Source organism: Solanum lycopersicum, chromosome 11 (genome assembly GCF_036512215.1).
Source record: "Solanum lycopersicum chromosome 11, SLM_r2.1".
Taxonomy (NCBI): Eukaryota; Viridiplantae; Streptophyta; class Magnoliopsida; order Solanales; family Solanaceae; genus Solanum; species Solanum lycopersicum.
This window is the reverse complement of record NC_090810.1, coordinates 15773780-15792692: the sequence shown is the minus strand read 5'-3', so window position 1 is coordinate 15792692 and position 18913 is coordinate 15773780. Positions and strand designations below refer to the sequence as shown.

Here is an 18913-nt window from a genome sequence, read left to right as displayed (position 1 = left end):
CACAAGTGATTCAGGTTCCTGTCCTATATGGTACAAAGCAGAAATAGCATGTTGACATGGAATGCCTCTAAAGTGCCAAGTTCTACAGCTACAAACTCTATTATTCAAGTTGACTATATGCCTATACTGCGCTTCTCCAATCTCAAATCCAACATCAGCATTCCAAAGCACCTTGCATGCCGTAGACTTTTCCTTATTCTCCTCCAACATAAGTCTAGCCATATGTGCAATATCACATATCCAGGTGTCAGCAAACTTAACCATATCCATAGTTCTAGTCATTAATTTTCCCCTAATTTCCTCCAACATGGCTATTATAGATTTGTGTCTACAAGATAATATCCAATAGTTAAAGGTTTCAGACATGTTATTTTCAACTGCATCACATTTGGAGTGCTCTTGAAAGAATGCTCTAACCCATGACACTCTTGGATAATGTAATAAATCTTCATTAATGTTTTCATTACCAAGTTTGCTCATTTTGTAAAGTTCCTCATTATACTTCACTTCAAAAGTTGCCTTGGAACATCTCCAAAATTGTTTTCCCTTTTCCTCTCCCTTCCATATTTTACTCCAGTTAGACCAGATGTGTCTAGCACACATTCTAACTTCAGCATTTGGTAGCAGTTCAGCAACAACTCCTTGAAGACCCTACAATAAAATACAATTCAAGAAAGAAAAAACATCTTATAAATCTACAATCATCAAAGTAATAGACAATTAATTATCTTCTGCAAATCTGACATTACAATAAGACCCTCTCTAGTACCCAACTGCAAGTCATCTTTCAAGTAATTGATAAAAAAGCTCCAGCTGTGTTTAGTCTCCTTGTCCACAACTGTCCAAGCTATAAAAAACATCTGATTGTTTCCATTCCTGCCAACTGCTTGTCACGACCCAAAACGAGTCGTGAGTAACACCCACACTTAACCCCCTAGGTGGGTGAACCAATGATTTTAACCCCAACTTACAAACTAAAAGCATAATGTGGAAACTCAAAAACATACTAAATATCTTTTCCCAAACCTGAAAGTCATCACAACAAGGACATCTAGTCTCCAATTACTAAGTTTAAGAGTATCAAAGACACCAAAATAAATACAATAAAGTAATTTGTGTCCGAACACTAAGGACATCAGGTAATGACTGAGAGAATCCAACCCAAGCTCGAATGAATAGCTCACCCTTTAACCTGATATACCGAGACTGGATAGAGCTGAGGGCTATTCAAATTTGTCGATACACTTGTTGTACTCCATATAAGGAAAACAAAGAAAAATACAAGTAGGGCTCAGTACGAGGCAACATGTACTGAGTAAGTATCATCCGGCAATCCAAAATAGTAACTAATATACAAATAATAATAGTATAAAATCAACTATAGTACTGAATAGGTGAGAAGAAACAAACAACATGAACAAGTAACAACTGAAGCAAGTACATTATCAATCACAATATCAAGCACACACGAGGACTCATGCCTCCACACCACATTTGTTGGAAAATGGGTTCATTGAGATTGAGTACATTAAATTAATTCAATATCCTTTTCCTTTAATGTTACTGTGTGGGAATGTGACACTCTGATCTAATTATATAGTGTCGGAATGTGACACTTTGATCTAATTATACCGTATCGAAATGTGACACTCCAATCCAATTATATTGTGTTAGAACGTGACACTCCGATCCAAGAATACTGTGTCAAAACATGACACTCTGATCCAAGAATACCGTGTTGAAATGTGACATCCCGATCCAAGAATACAGTGTCAAAACGTGACACTCCAATCCAAGAATATCGTTAATTTATCCTTTATTATCACCACTTTCAATTCATTGTTATGTTATTTCATCAAGCCTTTTTCTTTATTCAAGGCATCACTTCGATAAAGAGAGTTCAACGGTCTCAGAATTTCAGACCAATCACAAATCACAACACCAAGTCACACAATCACACAGTCAAGTACATCGAGAACTTCACAACATCATTCAATGCATACAAATCACTATTAAGAGTTTACTATCAAATAGCATAAACCATAACCAACCTCCACCAAAGAAACGAAGTCAAACAAACTACGTCTTAAATGCCTTTCATTTCTTCAATACATCCGAACACTTCTATCTATCAAATATATATAATTTGTAAATTAACGAGTATATAAACACTCATGCCACTATATGTCGAGCCGTTAAATCTTATTCATCCATTTAAAATAACTTAAATGTAATTCCAATAATTCGATACACCTAATATTTAATTACCCGTCTCAATATACTAAACTTAAATCCTATCAAGATGTTGAAATTTTGTACAGTCTCCATGATCTTTGTTTTCTTGCAACTCTATTCAATCTATATAATATAAATATGTAATGGTAATAACATAGTTTCACTTTCAATCATTAATTATCAACTATGAGGTCATACATTGATGCCAAGACTCAATGCACGTGACTGCCTACAAGTTTTTAACCCAATTCCTTAATAACAAAATCAATCAAACCTATACTAGATAATGGAGAAACCCGTGTAACCTCTATACATATCAAATAAACATATACTAACAATTTCCTACACTTACAAGCTATAACTTTCCTACATCACCATGTTCCTTACATGATTATTGTACTTTAAATCCATCTTACACTAATGTAATTCAAGAGGGACATTAATTGATACTACTACTAGCCATAATTTTTTTCCTAAGCTCTAAAACCAAAAACACAATTTTTTCATTCTTATTTGCAAACATTAATTTCTTATTTAATCATAAAGGTAAAGAAAATAGGTTGTATCTTGCTGCTTGCACTTAGCTTATCCCACAAACAATAAACAAAAAGTTATCACATAATTCTTACATATCACTATTAAGACAAATTCTCCCAACTAACTTATTCTCCCACAACAATATTATATTCCCTCAAATCCATTTTGTCATCGAAATCATATGATCCTTGAAGAAGAGAGACGGAAGAAACCTTATTCCAATTTCCCTTAATTTATCCATCTCTCTAATCATTAGCCCTTAATTATTTTATCATCATCAATTCAACTAATAAATAATAATTTAACATATCCAAGTAATAAGCCATGTCGTACAAAAACATATTTTCCAATTTAAATGTATTATTCAACCCACCACTAATTTGCTAATTATCTATTCACCAAGCTTAGATTTTATAGCCACCAACAGATAATTACATGTAAATCAAATGGAAAACGTAAATTTAGGCTACCTGAATCGATTTTCTCCATTACTGCTTGTGTCAAACCAGCAAACCATGTTTTCTTTTAATTCACCACTCAAAATTAGTAAACCCTAATTATTACAAGACTAATTTAAGAAAATTGCAAAAGTCACCCACTACTAATTCTAATGTTATTTTCTTTAACCGTCAATAAAATAAATTATTAAAACTATCCCATTAATTTAATAATTATAGTTACAAATAGTACAAAATTTTTACTTTAAATATATCGAAAGAGTCTTTCATGCAATAAAATGCCCTAGTACTTACAACGATTAAAAGGGTCATTACAATATATACCAATTTACCCATCGTTCGTCCTCGAACGATCAAAAGAAGGTGAGGGTAAGAAAGGGTACCTCATGTCTCAACAATTCCTTCAAAATATTAGTACCCAATGTCTCATATCAAAAGTATCAATCCAACTAATTGGAGATCTACAACTCCTCTCATACTATGTCTCAAATAGGGTTATATCACTACTCAATTGATAGCTATTGTGGTTGTGAACACCTAATTTTTGACTTGTTTATTTTACTCCTATAATATTTTTAGTAAGGAATTTTATTATTTTTTTATTTGAATTTTAGGTATTTGTTTTTATTATTTTATTGGCTCAAATGACCCAATTTTGTTTAAATTGGCCTGATTTAGATCAATTTTGATGGTCTAATTGATCTTGACCCGGTCCATAGAAATGGTCAAGATTGAATCTCAACCATTAATGATATTTTGATCCAAGGGCTATTATTGGACCCAAACAAAAATACAAAACTCCAAAAAATTAGCATTTTTTTGTTTTTATTTTCGATTTTTTCCCTTTCTTCTTCCCCTTGCTACCATGACGCCGACCGGCCATCGCTATCGCCACCATCGCTACCGCCACCACCGCACGGTGGCCACCACCTTTTTGGCCGGATTTTTAAAAAAAATTTACCATCTTTTCCTTTCATCCTCCTCTACCTAAATCTGCAAACCTTTCATCCATATCTATAGCCAAACTCCGTAGATCTAAGGAAAACCAAATATAAAGTTTTACTTTTTCCTTAGATTTATAAAGTTCCGGTCATTCATCGCAAACCCTTTACATAAATGTGTAGAGCTCTTCGAGGGCTATCATTTGATATAAATTTTAAGTTCAAAATTCATCAAAAAAATTCCGGCGGCCTTCATTTACCCAGAAGTTATGTCAATCTTTTCTCCCTCTCAATCTTTATCCAAATTCATCATTATCTTTTTTCGTTTGACAATATAAGTCGTTTGATGTCGAATTTGTGTTATTAATGTTCTTTAAGTTTATCATGTTGGTGATTTGCTTGAAGTATTATTATTATTATTTATTTATTTTTATTTCGATTTTTATGTTTATTAATTATTTTTTTTACTTTTTTTCTGCACTATTTTGCTGTGTTTGATCTTTAGAATTGTTTAAATGTTTATATTTTTTTTAGTGGATCAATTTGTTTGGGTCTTGATGAAATGGGTAAACATTTGGGCCTATTTTAGATTTTTTTCAGATGACCCATTAACTATTATTCAAACAATGAATAAAAGAAAGGGAAATTTTTCAAAATGTCAATATTTTAGCATTTAAGAGGACTCATTAGCAACAATTTCAATATTTAGTAAAAATGTCATTTCAGTTTGTTATGTATCTTATTTATGTTTTTATTATTTATTTTTATTTAAAGAATATAATTATTTAATAACAAAAAGGAGAAAATTAAGGGGGGTGATATTTAAAAAAAAAAGGAAGCATCCTTAATTTTCTCATCAGTTACATTTTCAAATAAAATTTAATTTTTTTTTCTCCAGAATTTTTACCTTTTTAAAATTATATTCATTCCACAATATTCTGTTTATATTTATTATAGTTTTTTATTAGTTTGTATTCATTCCAATAGGTATGCCGAATTTATCTATATAGTCATTTAAGAAATATATTTGTATTTTCATATATTTTTTCCCTATATAGTTATTTTTTTCTTCAAAAATCCTGTATGTATTCATTTCAATATGTATTTTATTTGTATTTCTATTTATTCTAGTTTGTATTTAGAATTTAGTATAATAATATATAAAATACAAAAAATTAGTATGATGAAAAAGTGAATGAAATCTAAAATTGAAAATAAATAATTGAATATTTGGTGTACTCATTCTTAAATAAAATACATAACTAGTTGACATACCTTTAGAATAAATACAAATTAGAAAAAAATGTCAAATTCAGTTGACATACCTTTATTAGTTTGTATTCATTCCAATATGTATGTCAAATAAAATGTAGCTATTTAAGAAATACATTTGTATTCGTATATATTTTTCACTGTGTATTTATTTTTCTTTTCAAAATCTTGTTCCCTTTTCTAAGTCGTATTCATTCCAATATGTCTATTATTTGTATTTGTATTTGAATACAAATAAACTAATAGAAAGTTGTTCTTCTTATAAATAAAATACATAACTAGTTGACATACATTTGGATGAATACAAATTAGGGACAAATACAAGATTCATAAACCATGCAACATGAAATTTTTAATAAATACAAATATTGATAGTATACATAGTGATTTGAATACAAATTAAGAAAGCATACCAAATTCTAAAAAAGAACTATAAATACAAAACAAACTAATAGAAAATTGTTCGACAACTATCCGATCTTCGTCGTCTTTTTCAAGATCCTCACGAGTAGACAAAGATTCTACATTTGCGTTCTGAATTTGAGGAAGGTTTTGCACACCAATGAGGCTTGTAAATGTTCTTACCCTCTTTCTTCCCTCATTTTAGCAGCGGATCATACATTATACACTACTTTTTAAGTAATAAATAAATTAAAGGATGAAAAATCACCAGAAATTGGTTGATTAAGATGAATACCGCTAGTAAGCCTCTTGGATTCAGCCATTGAAGAGTAAATCATAACGGAAATTGAAAAATACAAACAACATTTTTTTAAGATTTAAAAAAAATAAAATTAGAAAAGAAATCTGAATATAGATAAAGATTAGAGATACCTTAATCAAAGGGATTCTTGTTGATTCAATTTTGGATTAAAAAAACAACCAAAATATATGGCAAAAAAATATTTGCAACTTGAATGTTGGAGGAAAATCAGAAAAGATAACCATGAGAGAGAAAAAAAATTAAATGAGAGAGAGAATTAACAATTTGAAAAGATAAATATGAGAGAGAATGATTTTTTTAAAAAAAAGGATATATAGAATTAATTGAAAAAGAGAGATAAAATAGGAAGAAAATTGGGACACATAATTTTTTTAAAATAATGACATTTTTGACATTATTGCTAATATTTATAAAGTATGGATATTTTTACTAAATATGTTATTTATTTTGACTAGTTTACCAATTTTTCCTAAAAGAAGGGAATGGACCATCTAAATGACATTGAGCCTATTATTTTCTGATGACCCATATAACTATATTCAATTAATGAATAAAATAAATGGGTCATCTAAAAGGGCAAATGAATTATTCAATTAATCTGATTTTTCTTAAAATAAAAAAAATAAAAAATAAAAAAAGAATATCATTGACCATCTTAGGTGGCACCTTGGGAAAACAAAGAGTCCAATGCACGCATTGACTCTTAAGTTTTCAAGAAAGGTGGGATGGTAATGTTGATCACCTATTTGAACCCCCTTGGGGAAGAAAAAGATGAAGGAGGAAAAAAAAAGAGAATATAGAAAGAAAATTGCAAAAAAAAAGAAACTTAAAAAATTTCTTCTTCTTAAAAAGAAAAAAAGAAGAAGATATTCCTATTGGGTGGTCTTAGAAATTCAACTGATTTTGCTTCTATATTTGCTTGTCATCAACTCTAGGCATTTCTTTTTACATTTCAATGTAATCTTGAATTAATATTTATGTTCTTTTTATGTTTTTTTTTTTAAAAAAAATTGTTGATATTCTTTCTAAGCTTATTATGATTCTCGTGTGATTATGTTTATCCTCGTGTTACTTAGTTTGTATATTTTTATTAGTTTATTCTATAGTGTTTCTCATATGATTGTGTTTATTATGATGTGTGTATATATATATATATATATATATATATATATATATATATATATATATATATATATATATATATATATATATATATATATTATTAATCATTTTTAATTTAAATTGTAGTTTTAGTAAATAAAAAAAAAGTAAGTAAATAAAATATAACAAGTGCAATTTTTTTAGGTTTTCGGTAACTTTCTCCTTTGAGGAATGAACTTAAAAAAATAATAATGCAAAACTAGTCATTTTTGCAAAAGGGTTTAATCTGGTCATTTTTGCAACAAAAGAAAAATGTAAATCTGGTTATTTCTGCAAAAAAAAAAAATCTGGTTATTTCTATAAAAAAATGTAAATATGGTTTAATTTTTTTTTGAAAATATTTGAATTGATTATTAAAGTAAAAATACAAATTTGACTAACTTGACTTAATAATTCAACAATTAAAAAGTTTGCTATTTTGCAATATCTATCAAATAAGTCAAGGTAGTCATTTTATATATATAAAAAAAATTTGTTACCAAATTGGTTATTTCTTAAATTTTCATCAGTATATATAAAAGAAAATTATAACTAGTATATCATTAGTTTAAAAGAGTGTTTATTTGTAATTTTGTAAAAAAAAATTTCTTCTTTTGTTGTTATTGTCTAGTAGTAATTTTTTTTTCTTTTGGTAAACCATAAATATAAATGCTAGCATTTTTTTAAGAATAATAAATAAATAAATACTAATCATTTCTTGGTTTATATGTTGCACCATTTTCTTTTATCCATTCTTATCGTTATTTTTTTAATTGAATAATTAATTATTGTGTTTTTTTTAAAAAAAATAAAACTTCAAATACCATCATGTGTTTGGTTGCGATCCTTTGTGTGTATTCTTTTCTAAAATGAAGGGTCTTGTGTGCGGTTACGCTCTTAGGCCAATCAGTTTTTTTTAAATAGTAATTAATACATTTTCCCCCCTTTTATGAAAATTAAATAAATAAATTATTTTAGCCAAATATAAGTTAATAAAGAGACCGTGCTAGAACCATGGGACTCGGGGGTGTCTTATACCTTCCCTCCGGTCAATAGAATTGCTTATCCAATCTCTGTTTTCGTAGACCAAAACAATAAAAAAGTTTTTATTTTAAATTAAGAACTATCTGGTGACGTGGAACACATAAAAACTCAATTTCAAGTGGCGACTCTAAAAAAAATAAAAAATAAAAAACCCGTCATATCCTCAACAATTGTAAAAATAAAAATAAAAGAGGTGTGACAGATTTGGCGACTCTGCTGGGGAACACTTCTTTTAGAATTCGAGCTTTGTACATTAACTTTTTTTTTTGGCTATTTTGTTTATTTGGATAAATTTTATGTTTGGATGCTAATTGTGTTATTTCAGCAATTTATTATTTTGATATTGTATATAAATTATTTCTCTTGCACACCCTCTGAGTCTCTATAATTTTGTTATACACTGTTTGTGCGGTTACGTTCCACAGGACTTCTGTCTAGGATGAGTCAGTGTGCGGTTACGCTCCACAGGACTTCCGTCTAGGATGAGTCAGTGTGCGGTTACGCTCCTAATTCTAGGTTGTTACACATGTTAGGCGGGGTTGGACCACCAGTTAAGACGGAATAGCTCTACTACCGGTACGCTGACCCTCCCCGACTCAAGTTGTCTTCTTGAGTAAGCCAGTTTAGACACCTTCATAAATGTTAAACCTAGATAAAATGTCTCTAGAATGCTGTTTTTTCATCATGTACATTTGACGATTCGAAATTTAAGATATGTATCCATGCTAGACCAAAATGTTCATTTTATATGCTATGTAAAAATAGTTGGTTCAGAAGGCTTTGAAATTGTTGACCATCTTCAAAATAGCTTTGCGAATTTAGTTTTTTTTTTTAAAAAAAGGTCAAATAAAAGGGGTAGTCTTTCCAAGAGAAGTTTTTCTTTTATGAACTACGCACACCTGATTCTCACTAAAAAGATATACGTAGGCATCCTTTCAAGGGTTCGTGTTCGTAAAAAGTTGGTGTTTTATTTTATTTTCTTTAAAAAAAAACTTTTTTTTACTTTTCTTTTTTCACTCTGTTAGAGTTTGTCATAAAAACCTTTATTGGATTCTATTTAAAGGTACAAATGGCACCATCAACAAAAGGACAAGGTTCAAAAAGGCATAGAAGCGAAGGAATTCTAGAGTTCATGATCGTATATACTATACCAAAAGATTTATGGCAATGGTGGACAAACATGGGAAGTCATGAAAAAAAAAAGAGTAAAGGAACACTTGGGGCATTGAGTGCATCGTATGGAAATTGACCCTAGAAGGGATGTGGTCAAGGTATTGATTCCTTTTTGGGATCCCAAAAATAATGTATTTTCTTTTTCTGACTGTGACATGACACCAACTTTGAAAGAAATTGCTGGCTTCATGGGGAAGGGGTCTACTTTTCAGGTGCTGATCTACACAATAAAAGACCCATAATTCCAAAACATGTTAATGCCAAAAAATTTCTTGAACTGCTCAAAATTAATCAAATAGTGAAAGAGAGTTTGAAAAATGGGTGGGTCTCTTTAGACTTTCTATGCCAGAGATACGGTCAAATGGATGGTTTCAAGAACTATCGAAAACGGTTGAGTAATCAAGGGGGTGAAGAATCTTGGAAAGCAAATGGATGTTTTGCTTTTATGGTCGCATTTTTGGGGCTCATTATTTTCCCCAAAAGGGACAAGCATATTGACATTCGTCTGGCTGGTGTTGTGAAGGCGTTGACCACAATGGAAAATCCAACTATTATTCCTATGATCCTGGCAGATATGTTTCATGCATTAAATAAATATTTAAGTGCAGAAATGTACTTTGAAGGATGTAATATTTTACTCCAAATATGGTTTTTGGAACACCTTTATCACCATGATCGTGCGCCTAGGTTTACTCCAGATTGGTGCAACTATGTTTCCTCTCATAAGGAAAGGGAAGCCAAAATTGATTTTCCAAAAGGAATAATAGCGTGTGAAGAAAAATTTTCAGTGATTACATCTGATGAAATAGTGTGGAATTATTACTGGTTCCCAGCTAAGGATATCATTTGCATGTCTAGTGGTATCTCGTTTCTTGTGTTGATTGGTCTTAGAGGTGTTCAAACATATGCCCCACTTCGGGTTATGCGTCAACTAGCCAGAGTTCAAGAAATCCCACACAATGATGATATGAGTAGGTTTGCATATGACACTCCACCAGGTTTTGCTTTTAGTAGTGAAGAGATTATGAAGATTTAGTACGGGAGTATTATTACTGAGCTAAGTGAAATGGTTGTGGAGAAAGATAAAGGAAAGGTGGTTCCTGGGTACCTATCGTGGTTTCGTGATCCAATGATGTTTGGTGACACTCCCGTAGGATCCAGCAGAAAAAGAAGAGATCAACATATTATAAGACATTTGAAAAAAGAGTTGGAGATGGACAAAGCAACCATTGCACGGCAAGAAGTACAGGTGCAAAGAGGAAAAAATCACAAGTTAGAGTTGTAAGATATGGAAGCAGAATTGAAGCATGCAGAGGGAAGATTGGCCCGATTGGAGGAAGAATTGCATAGTAGAATCCACTTGGCAGGAAAGATAAAAAAGGAGCAGAGTTTTGAGATCTCTCGATTGAAGAGGGACTTAGTGGCATCCGAAAAGGTCGTGCACTATCAAAAGGGAGAACTTAAGCGCCATAAGGAAAAATTTGAGAAAGAAAGATCATGTTGGATGCACTAGTTAGAAGAATGTAAGAGAAAAATCAGTCTCTATGCTGATATCGAAGAGGAGCAAAGACAATTGATCATCGAGAGAGCAACACTTTGCCATCAACTTAAAGCAGCAGAAGGGCGAGAGGCCCCTCTTAAGGAATAATCTGGGTGATCATCAGTCTTTGTTAAATGACTGTCATCAAAACATGGGAAGGGCTAGACTTCAAGTTCATCAACTGGCAGAGCAAACCTCCTATGTTATTAAAAATCAGCGCCGTATGAATGATCCGGAAGTGGCTGAGCAAGCACGAACCATTGTTCCCCATCTGCCGAAGGTGCTGCTGAATTTGTATGAGACCTTGGAAGGAAAAAGAGAGCCTCAAGAAAGTGATGAAGATTGAAGAGAAGTTTTAATTTTTTTTGTTGTTCGTTTCATTTTGTTTGTTGAAAGACTTGGTTTTCAGTTTAAAATTTGGGGTTTAAGGATATTATGTCGATCCAGGTTGTGTTTAAACCTTTTGATTTTGTTGTATTCTTGAAGTTTTGGTGAATGAATTCCAAATTAATCTTTTTGAGTTGTCTAAATTTTTGAACTACGTAATGATCTAATTCATGCAGTAACATGATACGTAGGCAACCTCCAAAGGGTCCGATCAGAATTTATTTTTCAAAACTTTTTCTTTTTTCCAAAAAAAAGGGACAATAAGCAAAGCAAAGATGGGATGAAACAATGGCCTTCTGAACCCATGTTACTATGTGATTAATAAGTGTGTGATTGATTTATGAAATTTTCTAACCCCTAACAAGTTTGTTCATTTCACATCAACTCTAGTAAGCTTTCGGTAATTAGGTTTGTGGTAAATTGGCAGAGCACCCGTACTTTACCAGGTCTTAGGTAAGAGCGTCAATGACAACCAATACTGAAACTATGGTGAATCCAGCGGACACTCCAATTGATTCAACAACAAGAGAGTCAGTCACTGTTGAAGAAAATCGGACGCTATGACATATTATGGCACAATTGTGGCAAGCCTGAGCCAATAGACAAGAACCACCAACGTCTATTCCTGTTTTTCTTGAGATCACTAGTATCCGATCTTCATCTTATCAGTTCCCAATATCATAACCTTTCTTCCCTCCAGGGTATGGTCCATTTGACAATTGTGGGGCCGGGCCATCAACAACACGTCCTCAAGACGTGCCATTTAGGAATACTCCAACTGTCACAACAACTGCACCGGTATATACATTCCCACAACCGACTGTGATGCAAAGAGCAGCTCAAGACGGATAGTTCACCACTCATCCGGAGCAGTACTATACTCTTGGGATAGCATTTGGGGGCCCTAACTCTGTTCAGTTCGGTTCCCCCATTGATGTTGAGAGGCCCACTCCAGGATCAGAGCAAGAAGAAATGTTGAAAAAAATGAAAAAGCATCGAGCAACACATGAAGAGCATGGAAGTGTTAGGAGGGCATAAAAGTGTCGCATTCAAAGACTTGTGTATGTTTCCAAATATCCACCTGTCACCTGGGTTCAAAACCCCTAAGTTTGATAAGTATGATGAACACGGTGATCCCATAGCCCACCTTAAGAGATACTGTAATCAACTTAGGGGTGCAGGGGGTAAAGAAGAATTGCTCATGGCTTATTTTTGTGAGTGCCTGACTGGTGTTGCCTCAGAATGGTTTATAGACCAAGAGATTTCCCACTGGCACATATAGGATGGTATGGGTCAAGATTTTGGTAGACAATTTCAGTACAATGTCGACATTATGCCAGAACGTAATACACTCTCCAATACAAGAAAAAAATCAAGTGAAAGCTTCAGAGAATATGCTATCAAATGGAGGGAACAAGCAGCCCGAGTCAAGCCCCCATTAAATGAGCAAGAATTGGTTGATATCTTTATAGAGGCTCAAGATCCTGACTACTTCCACCACCTCACAGCCGCAATGGGAAGACCGTTTCACACAACAATCAAAATTGGGGAAATGGTCGAAAGTGGTCTCAAAACAGGAAGGATCGTGAGCCAAGAAGCAATCAAAGCTACCACACAGGCCATTCAAGGTGGTTCAACAAGTTTTGGAAATCGTAAAAGGAAAGAGGAAGTTATTTCACTGGCATCAGGGTCAAGGGGAGCTCAGAGAAAGTCTAATTGTCCTTAAACATCAGTTCAGGGACAACTTAGCTATCCTCAACATTACTACCCTTATGCCCCTCAATATCCAGTATCTCCATCTCCGTACACGGTCTTAAATGCTCAGTCATATGTGCATCCTCCCAATCACCCACATTTTTGAGCCCCATCTCAAGGAAACTTTCTCCCAGAACGACCACCCTATCAGGTCCCTTACAACTCTCCTCTTATGCGGAATTATGCGCAAGATCAAGCACAGGAAAAGAAATTCACTCCATTGGGGGAGTCGTACTCCAACTTGTTTCAAAAGTTAAGAAAGATAGGAGCGATTCAGTGTATCCCACCACATCGTCTGAATCCAAATGCTCCAGGTTTACAAGCCAATGAAAGATGTGAATACCATTCAGGAGCCCCAGGACACAGCACTGATAATTGTTGGACCTTGAAGGGAGCGATAGAGAAGCTGATTGAGCATGGAGTTGTTGTTGTGACAGATGATCAAAACACTCCCAATGTGACCAATAACCCACTTCCAGCTGAAAACAACTTAGTGGGTATGGTTTGTGATGATCAAGAGTATAAACTCCTCAACAAAATGGGAAAGTTGTTTAGGAAGATCAGTGAAGAAGACAAGTCAATGAAGAGTTTAAAACCAGTGGCATCTCTAAGTTCGTAAGGTGTAAATCTTGACACCAAAGTCTTGTGCATCCCGGGGGTTTCAAAGGGGATTGAAGTTCGAGCAGCTATGCCAAAGTTGTATGTATCGAAAGGCTTTTCATTAACACAACATGATCAAAGTGGCATGACCAAGTTGAAAGAGCCTATTTTTGTTAAGCATGTTCAACAGCTTCTAGTAATTGATTCAAAGGCTATTCCTTGAAACTATAACAAAACCGCAGTGGTTTATCAAGGAAAGGAGATTGTTGAAGAAGTTGATGAAGCGGAAAAGGCAAGATGACTGAAAATATCCAAGTACCACTAAACAAAGAAGTTAATGAATAAGAAAATGTAGACTTTCTAAAAAAGCTTAAGGTTCCAGATTACTCTGTCGTGGAACAATTAAAGAAGACGCATGCATAGATTTCACTGTTGTCTCTACTTTTGCACTCACTATAACATCTTCGTGTGTTGAATAAGGTTTTGAATGAAGCACATGTACCAAAAGAGACCACAGTAAATCATTTGGAGAATATGACCAGGCGCGTCTTCGAGTCAAACGCCATCACTTTCAGTAATGATGAGTTGCCCAAGGAGGGAGCTGGACACAACAAAGCTTTGCATCTTACAGTGACATGTGTAGGTTACTATGTAAAGAGAGTCATGATTGATGAAGGGTCAGGGGTAGACATATGTCCTCTTTCTACGCTGCAAATCTTGAAAGTTAACACTGACAGAATTCGCCCCAGTAATGTATTTGAGCGAGCTTCTGACGGATCAAGGAGGGATACCATTGGTGAAATCAAGTTAAACATGACAATTGGGCCAGTAGTCTTTAAGATTGTGTTCCAAGTAATGGATATGGAAACATCTTATAATTTTCTACTAGGAAGGCCATGGATCCACATGGCTCGAGTCGTCCCATCAACTCAACATCAAGCTGTCAAGTTTGAATACAACAATCAGGAAATCACTGTTCATGGGGAAGATGATTCACCTATTTAAAGAGATCCATCTGACCCATACATTGAGGCAAAGGAAGGATGTGATTATGTTGTTTACCAGTCTTTTGAGGTTGTATCAGTCGATCGCTTTAAAGAAGGAGAATCTATCATCCAATCATGTATCTCTTCTTTCGCTTCAATGGTAGAAACGACGATGCTCAAATATGGTTATCAACCCGATAAAGGTTTGGGAGTTTATTCGCAAGGAATCGTGGATCCCATTGCTCTTTTAGGAAACAAAGGCACCTCTGGCCTCGGATACAAACAAAGCAAGAGAAATGCAGATAAAGCTAAGAGCCACAAAAGGATTGATTGGTCGTTGCCACAACCAATTCCCCATATTTCTCATTCTTTTATCAAACCTCAGGGTTCAGAATTGAGAGATTCATTCACTCTTGAAGACATTGAAGAAATCATTGAGGATCTTAGTCAGTTGTTTTGTGAAGTAAATATGGTCCAAGTTTGTGAAGGCACAAGTCATACCAATATGCAGCTCGTAGGCTCAAGTGTTGAGTTAAGCAATTGGGAAGCCACTCCTTTACCCATAAGGAAGGAGTCGTGGTAGTTTGTTTTGCTACACTTTTGTATTTTATTGTTCTCAGGGTTGTGGTCCGAATAGTTCAAATTATTTTGTTATTGTCAACCCTTCTGTCCCTTTTGATGTCATTGAAATGAAATTTCAGCTTCATAGTAAATTTTGTTTTTTTTCCTCTCTTAATTCTTATTCTCTATTTTTCAGTTCTGTCAATGACGACTTTGATAACATGACGTGCATGCGGAATTCACTCCCTGATTTCAAAGAGTTTTTTATTCTTGAATAACCAAGTCAAGAGATGGAATATGATGAAGAAGAGGCTTTTAGGGAAATTAATAGGGAACTGGAACAGTTTGAGCACAAACTGAAGCCTAATCTTAGTGAAACTGAGACAATCAATTTGGGAAGTACCGAGGATGTTAAGGAAATAAAAATAAGTTAACATATCAATCAGGAAATTAGAGAGGCAATAATACAACTTTTGTTTGAATACAAAGATGTATTTGCTTGGTCTTATGATGACATGCCAGGTTTGAGTGTTGATTTAGTGGTTCATAAGTTGCCAGTTTATCCTGATTTTCCACCCGTCTAACAGAAAAGAAGGAAATTCAAAACGGACGTGAGTGAAAAAATCAAGGAAGAAATAATGAAACAATTGAATGCAAAGGTGATCCAAGTTATTCGTTACACTACTTGGTTGGCAAACGCTGTTCCTGTGTCGAAAAAGTATGGTAAGACAAGAGTTTGTGTTGACTATCGGGATTTGAACAAGGCTAGTCCAAAAGACAACTTTCCATTGCCAAATATCCACATCCTAGTTGATAATTGTGCAAAACACGAAATGCAATCTTTTGTGGACTGTCATGCGGGGTATCATCAAATCTTGATGGATGAAGCGGAAACTGAGAGAACTGCTTTCACCACTTCATGGGGAACTTATTGATACAGGGTCATGCTGTTTGGTCTTAAAAATGCTGGGGTGACTTACATGAGGGCTATGACCACCATAGTCCATGATATGATGCATAAAGAAATTGAAGTATACGTCGATGACATAACCATCAAGTCTAAAACACAAGTTGATCATGTGCAAGATCTGAGAAAATTCTTGGCAAGAGTGCGAAGATATGACCTCAAGCTTAATCCAGCAAAATGTGCATTCGGAGTTCCATTTGGAAAAATTCTGGGTTTTATTGTCAGTAGAAGGGGAATCGAATTGGATCCCTCCAAAATAAAAGCCATTCGAGATTTGCCATCCCCGAAAAATAAAACCGAAGTCATGAGTCTACTTGGTAGGTTGAACTACATCAGCAGGTTTATTGCTCAACTCACAACCACATGTGAGCCCATTTTCAAACTTTTGAAGAAGGATGTTACTGTCAAATGGACAGAAGATTGTCAACGAGCTTTCGAAAAAATCAAGGAGTATTTGTCCAACCCTCCTGTATTGGTACCGCCTGAACCTGACAGGCCTCTCTTTCTATATCTTTTAGTAACAGATAATTCCTTTGGCTGTATTCTCGGTCAACATGATGCTACAGGAAGGAAGGAGCAGGCTATCTACTACTTGAGCAAGAAATTCACTAGACATGAAGTCAAGTACACCCTTTTTGGAAAGGACGTGTTGCGCCCTAACTTGGGTAGCTCAAAAGTTAAGGCATTAGTTATTGTCCTACACAACATACCTCATATCAAGGATGGATCCTTTAAAGTACATCTTTCAGAAGCCAATGCCAACTGGCAGACTCGCGAAATGGCAAATTTTTCTCACTGAATTTGACATTATATATGTCACTCGCACTGCAATAAAAGCTCATGCTTTGGCAGACCACTTGGCAGAGAACCTTATCGATGGTGATTACGAACCATTGGATACATATTTTCCAGATGAAGAGATTAACTCAATTGAGGAAGTAGGTTCAAATGGAAATCAAGCCTGGCAATTGTACTTTCATGGAGCAACCAATACAAAAGGCACATGGATTGGGGCAATTTTAATATCGCCCACAGGGCAAGATTACCCTGCAACAGCTCGACTTCGCTTCTATTGTAAAAATAACACGACTAAGTATGAAGCTTGCATCATGGGTCTAAATATGGCAATAGATTTGGGTGTGCAAGAATTAATTGTGTTGGGAGATTCTGATTTGCTTATCCGACAAGCTCAAGACGTCTGGCTAATGGTTTCTTTTTGAGCGGGGATTTGAATTTATTGAGATGTTTAAATTTATTGAGATGTTTGGATGCTAAGAAGAAGCCGAGAAAATTATGAATGAAGTGCACGCTGGGGTATGTGGACCACACATGAATGGATATGTCCTTGCAAAAAAGATACTCCGGGCGGGATATTATTGGCTTACCATGGAAAGACATTGATTTCACTTTGTGAAAAAATGTCATCAATGTCAAATCCATGGAGATCTCATTCATTCGCCTCATTTAGAGTTGCACCCCATGGCTGATCCTTGGCCCTTTGTTGCATGGGGAATGGATGTAATCGGACTAATTGAGCCAAAAACCTCTAATGGACATCGATTCATTTTGGTTGCAATTGATTACTTAACCAAATGGGTGGAGGCAATAACTTTCAAAGCAGTCACTAAGAAGGCGGTCGCGGATTTTTTTCATTCAAACATTATTTGTCGATTTGGTATCGCAAGAGCTATCATCACATATAATGCTGCAAACCTCAATAGTAATCTGATGAAGGAGGTGTGCGAGCAGTTCAAAATTATGCACCACAATTCTACGCTATATTGACCAAAAGCCAACGGAGCTGTGGAGGAAGCAAATAAGAATATCAAAAACATTCTCAGAAGGATGGTTCAAGGCACTAGACAATGGCATGAGAAACTGCCTTTTGCACTTTTAGGATATCGCACAACAGTGCGTACCTCGATTGGTGCAACTCTTTATTTGCTGGCTTATGGAATTAAGGCTGTGATTCCAGCAGAAGTTGAAATTCCATCTCTTCGAATTATTGTCGAGGCTGAAATTGAAGATACTGAATGGGTCAAAACCCGACTAGAGAAACTCACATTAATAAACGAGAACCGATTGACGGCTGTCTTTTTTGGTCAGCTTTATTAGCAAAGGGTGGCTCGTGCATACAACAAAAAGGTGAACCCAGGACACTTTGAAGTAGGTCAATTGGTCTTAAAGTGCGTTCTCCCCCACCAAGAAGAAGCCAAGGGAAAGTTTGCCCAAAATTGGCAAGGTCCATATCTTATCAAGGAAGTATTGTCCAAAGGAGCTCTGCACCTTACTGATGTGGAAGGAAAAACCATGAGCATAATTGTTAATGCAGATTCAGCCAAAAGATACTACATCTAATGCATTCAAAGGTTCTGTGACAAGTTTGGGGTTGAAAGAATAGAGGTACCTCCTTAAAAAAAGAATCTCTCAATGAAAATTCTGAACTACGTTTGACCTGATTCCGAAAGGATACGTAGAAAACCCTTTAGGGGTTCTGTCATATAAAAAATCATTCTTCCAGTATATTTACAGAAAATTGGGGCATTGTTTTAGTTTTTTTTTATATAGAATAATGTCAGATTGTAATTCTATT

The 18913-nt window shown here is 34.5% G+C and overlaps 3 protein-coding genes across 3 annotated transcripts in view; 2 read left to right on the top strand and 1 right to left on the bottom strand.

Annotated features, from left to right (window-relative positions):
- Positions 1-860, bottom strand: part of LOC104644588 (uncharacterized) — a 992-nt gene extending 132 nt beyond the window's left edge. Inside the window, exons 1-2 of the mRNA XM_010314666.2 lie at positions 750-860; positions 1-651 (exon numbers count right to left, since the gene is read on the bottom strand). The exon at positions 1-651 is cut by the window's left edge and continues 132 nt beyond it. Of these exons, the coding sequence (XP_010312968.2) occupies positions 1-651; positions 750-860 (762 nt within the window). The remainder of the gene's footprint in view (positions 652-749) is intronic.
- Positions 861-13378: 12518 nt separating this feature from the next.
- Positions 13379-14811, top strand: LOC138339270 (uncharacterized). The gene is made up of 2 exons (XM_069290857.1): positions 13379-13708; positions 14287-14811. The coding sequence occupies exons 1-2, from the start codon at positions 13379-13381 to the stop codon at positions 14809-14811; spliced, it is 855 nt and encodes a 284-aa protein (XP_069146958.1).
- A 2988-nt stretch (positions 14812-17799) lies between these two features.
- LOC101265503 (uncharacterized) lies at positions 17800-18678 on the top strand. Its single transcript, XM_069290856.1, has 3 exons — positions 17800-18040; positions 18218-18357; positions 18436-18678. The coding sequence occupies exons 1-3, from the start codon at positions 17800-17802 to the stop codon at positions 18676-18678; spliced, it is 624 nt and encodes a 207-aa protein (XP_069146957.1).
- The last annotated feature ends 235 nt before the right edge of the window (positions 18679-18913 follow it).